Source organism: Barbatula barbatula (genome assembly GCF_947034865.1).
Source record: "Barbatula barbatula genome assembly, chromosome: 20".
Lineage (NCBI taxonomy): Eukaryota > Metazoa > Chordata > Actinopteri > Cypriniformes > Nemacheilidae > Barbatula > Barbatula barbatula.
The window spans coordinates 15,943,460-15,947,910 of record NC_136783.1 but is presented as its reverse complement, the minus strand read 5'-3'; the positions used below and the strand labels follow the sequence as shown (position 1 = coordinate 15,947,910).

The following is a 4,451-nucleotide window of genomic DNA, read 5'->3' as shown; positions in this document are numbered from 1 at the left end:
CTGTCCAATAAAATTGTGATTCATTTCTTACGTTCTTTGATAAACATTTAATTCCCCAACAGTAGCTTGCCAAACATTTAAAGGGACTGTCAATTACTCACCCTTGAGTCAATCCAAATATGTGTACATTTCTTTGTTCTGATGGACACAGAGAAAGATATTTGCAAGAATGCTTGTAACCATTGACTACCATAGTTGGAAAAATACAATGGTAGTCAAAAGTGCCCCAGAACTTAAATTTTTAAAAAGCAATTTTCCCTACTTTGGTAGTCAATGGTGGCCAATAACCTTTTGAAAGTAAATACATCATATCTGTGCACACCTGGGTCACCTTTATATTCACACGAAGCATGCCCCAGTTCGAATGCAACCACATTCAGACCACCTCCTTCAGGTGGTCTTGGATTCGGTATGCACCAGTTTGCTTAACTGCCTTCACAGAAGCAATTTATGCGAACTGTGCCCCGTTCAAAAATAAACTTTAGTGTGAAAGCCGCCTATGTTTAAAGGTAAAAAAAACAAGTTACAGCATACAAGGTCATATACTACAAAATTCTTCCACTTTACGGCTCCAATTTACAAAACATTGTGACAGCCAGCCAAGAGGTCACAAGAAGTTCTAAAATGGAGTTTGCCTAAAAAGGCTATTGATGATACTATATTTTCAGTCGCCCTTGAAAAGAAACATTTAACTCCTATAAAACTATAAAGTAGGCTAAATAAACAAGACTTGAGACTCCTGGTGGTGTTAAGACCACTAGTTTAAAACGTTGTGACGAAGCCAATTTGTATGAACAATATAGTAAATTTATACCAGGTACTTCAGACTGTCTTTAATTAGGGAAAAATTTTACGTTTAAAGCTGCAGAGAAAGGGTTTGATAAAGCCACTTAAGTCAACATATGCATTAGCCAAAAAGGTTTTATTTACGGTTTCAAAAATAAGACGTTTAAAACAATTATGACTTCACTCGTTGCACAAGCCTGAATTTGCTCAAAGATGACCGTTTTTCAGCGGGCATAGGGACATTTTCAGTGTTGTGAGAATCAGTCTGATGCACCTGTGCTGCATATGCATAACCAGACTGCCATAAAGGGGATGCAGAAGTAAGCAGATCACTGGTTTTTGCCATAGACTGGGAACCAAATCCAGACTGGGAATGGAAACTCGACTGCTCTGGCATTGAGGCAGCACGGTGTCCAGTCAGTGCTGACAGAGATGCAGACTCATACCTTGACTGTGCCTGGTACCTCGACTGCACTGGCTTCGCTGTGGAAAAGAAACCAGACTGTGCTTCAGACTGGCGGCTGTGGAGCTTTTGAGGCTGGTAGCTAGGAGGCTCCATTTGAATTCTAATTGGGGGCCTGTAGTTTGGTTGCACCAGCTTAACCAACATCGTTGAAGGCTGATAAGCATCTTGGTCTGGTTTTGCTAGAGCTTTGTCGTTAGATGTCTCCATTGTAGCATGGTTAGTGCGCAGTAATGTAGAAGCATAACTTTGCCGTCCAGGCTTAACAAGTGGCAGAGAGCTTGGTTGTTCCTGTTTTGCTGAAGGCTCATCGTTAGATTGTGCTGGCTTGGGCATGAAACCAGAGACCTGGTGGCTTGGTGACAATGCAGACCCATAAATGGATGGTCCAGGTTTGACTAGAGCCCTGTAGCTGGATTGCACTGCAGGTTTTGAACTAGGTGGAGAGCCGATCCTGTATAGATGCTGATAGCTGGATGGTCCTGATATGGCTCCATGCTGGTCAAAACCAGGCTGTGAAACAACCTCGTAGCATGAATACAGCTTGGTGCCAATCTGAAAGACTTCTCTACCTTCATGCTGCATGTTTGCTTGCGCGGGTTGCTGGATGCTGGACTGTGCCACAGAGGAATAGCCAGCTTGGGCTGGTTGACTGTTCGACTGGGCCACTGACAACGAGCCAACTTCTGCCATCTGATCCACTGATGGATGGCTGGCTTGGGCTGGTTGTTTGCTGCCGAACTGAGCCACTGTCAAGTAGCCAGCTTGGGCTGGTTGTTGGCTATTCGACTGGGCCACTGACAACGAGCCAACTTCTGCCGTTTGAGACACTGATGGATAGCTGGCTTGGGCTGTTTGCTTGCTGCTGGACGGAGCCCCTGAAAAGGAGCCAACTTCTGCCATTTGATCCACTGATGGATAGCTGGCTTGGGCTGGTTGTTGGCTGCTGGACTGGGCCACTGAAAAGGAGCCAACTTCTGCAATCTGATCCACTGATGGATGGCTGGCTTGGGCTGGTTGTTTGCTGTCGAACTGAGCCACTGTCAAGTAGCCAGCTTGGGCTGGTTGTTGGCTGTTCGACTGGGCCACTGACAACGAGCCAACTTCTGCCGTTTGAGACACTGATGGATAGCTGGCTTGGGCTGTTTGCTTGCTGCTGGACGGAGCCACTGAAAAGGAGCCAACTTCTGCCATTTGATCCACTGATGGATAGCTGGCTTGGGCTGGTTGCTGGCGGCTGGGATGGTCCACTGACTGGTGGCTTGTCTGTGGTAGCTGTTGGCTACGGAATAGGGCAGCATACTCCTGGCTGACCTGTAATGTTTTCTCATCAGTGCCTCGTGCTGCATGGCTAGACTGAGCCACTGACCGGTAAAGGCACTGCACTGGTTGTTTCCCACTAACCTGAGAAACTGATTGGTAGCTTATATGTGGTATCTGCTGGCTACTGGATTGGGCGGCAGCAGCAGATTGGCCACTGTGCTGGCCTTCAGACAGGCTACTGGTTTGAACAACTGACTGGTAACTGGTCTGTAACGGTTGCTGGCCACTGACCTCACTCACAGACTGGTAGCTGGCTTGTACAGGTTGTGCACCACTAGCTTGAGAAAATTGTTGGCTGCTAACCTCAGCAACAGACTGGTAGCTGGACCGGCCAGGTTGTTCACTGGGAGCTTGGAGATTAAGTGGTACAGGTTTAACTACAGATTCACTACTAGGCATTCCTGGATTGAAAAACCCCCCACTTATATTCTGGACAGGCCTGTTACCTGAAAAAAGCCTTGAAACAATTTGGGAAAGTCTAACCTCATGGGGTTTAACAAGTGACAGAACACCAGCAGATTGGTATCCAGCCTGTGCCTTTTGCTGGGCACTTGCCTGGATAGACTGATAATTGTCTTGTGCAGTTTGTTGGCCGATAGGTTGGGCCACTGACTGAAAAATGACCTGTGCAAGAGCAGGGCTTTTTGGCTGAGACCTAGCCAGCACTGACTGCTGACTACTGGACTGAACAATGGTTCCAGAAACCACATGGACAGGTTGTTGGCTACTGGGCTGAGTGTAAAAATGCTGGTTGTCAGACTGGGAACTAGCCAGTCTAAGCTGCTGGCTGCCAGGTTGGGAGGCGAACAGTGAGAGCTGCTGCACAATGGGCTGAACGATTTGACTACTAGACTGGGTCATGGACTGGCCACTTGCCGGGGCTACTTGCTGCACAACAGTACTCCCCATTGCAAGCTGCACTGGTTTAAGAACAGACTCACTGCTCGGATTAGATCCACTTATCATTGTTCCCAAAGAAACAGTTGGAGTGTGTCTGCTGCTTCCAATGCCATACACATTATTGGCACCATACCGGCTGTAGAAACGCTGTACTTTGTCACCCTGCATTAAAGGACCAGCATCCAAAGCCATTCCAGGCTCACGGTATCCAGAAGAACCTCCTTTGCTGTCGGAGTTGTAACACGAAACTAAAAAGCATAGGGTGGCAGTTAAAGGGTCTGTCAAACTTCACTGCATAAATTGGCTGGTTACGCTTACCACTCCACATATAATCATGAACACCAGAAAGGAGGATCACCAAAAAGAACCTGCAAAACAAACATATTCAGTTGAACTTGCAAGAGGAATATTTAACAAATGCTAAAAAGAACCAAATATACCTTAAAATTCTTAAACCCATACTGAACCAAAAGTGCAACAACCTCTACTCAGCACTCCTACTACAAACCCATAAAATACGTGTGCCCCAACTTGTTTAAAATACCTGCAATTACCAATCACTAATGGTTCTGAACAATCAGTTGTCATAGAAACCAACAAAAGACAATAACAGGATTCAGGTGTCACCACTCAGGTAGAAAGTCAACCTCTATTTGGATGGGTCTGCAAATGTTTAATAAAAATAACTGTTAACTTCTGTGTAATGCAGAAGTTCAAGTTTTTGGCTCTTTCTAGTCAGATTTTTTTAAGCTTGATTCATGTTGTTAAAGTTAGTAGTTAGTGAAGTTAGGCTGTCAAAAACTAAAGTTAGGACAACTTTTTGAGAAAAACTTAAAACGACTATCAAAATTCACCTTTTTATTAATAATGTCTTTCTTTGTGCCTTTCCACATTGCCATTGCGATGATAAAAAACGTAAAACTAACTATGCTTTGGGAAGGAGTGTTGACACTGACAGACAACACGTCATTGAGTTATT

At 45.1% G+C, this 4,451-nt stretch overlaps 1 protein-coding gene across 1 annotated transcript; it reads right to left on the bottom strand.

The window, feature by feature from the left end:
• Window positions 1-505: 505 nt before the first annotated feature.
• LOC306909150 (uncharacterized protein) lies at window positions 506-4,009 on the bottom strand. The gene is made up of 3 exons (XM_079482567.1): window positions 3,913-4,009; window positions 3,791-3,840; window positions 506-3,720 (listed from the first exon to the last, which is right to left on the bottom strand). The coding sequence occupies exons 1-3, from the start codon at window positions 3,930-3,932 to the stop codon at window positions 959-961; spliced, it is 2,832 nt and encodes a 943-aa protein (XP_079338693.1). The 5' UTR covers window positions 3,933-4,009; the 3' UTR covers window positions 506-958.
• Window positions 4,010-4,451: the final 442 nt, after the last annotated feature.

Bases quoted from the DNA above. Each gene is read 5' to 3' on its own strand.
- LOC306909150 (XM_079482567.1), bottom strand. From the start codon at position 3,932: ATGGGTTTAAGAATTTTAAG. The intron at 3,841-3,912 runs GTATATTTGGTT...TTTGTTTTGCAG, and splicing joins ATGGGTTTAAGAATTTTAAG to GTTCTTTTTGGTGATCCTCC. The intron at 3,721-3,790 runs GTAAGCGTAACC...TATGCTTTTTAG, and splicing joins TCATGATTATATGTGGAGTG to TTTCGTGTTACAACTCCGAC.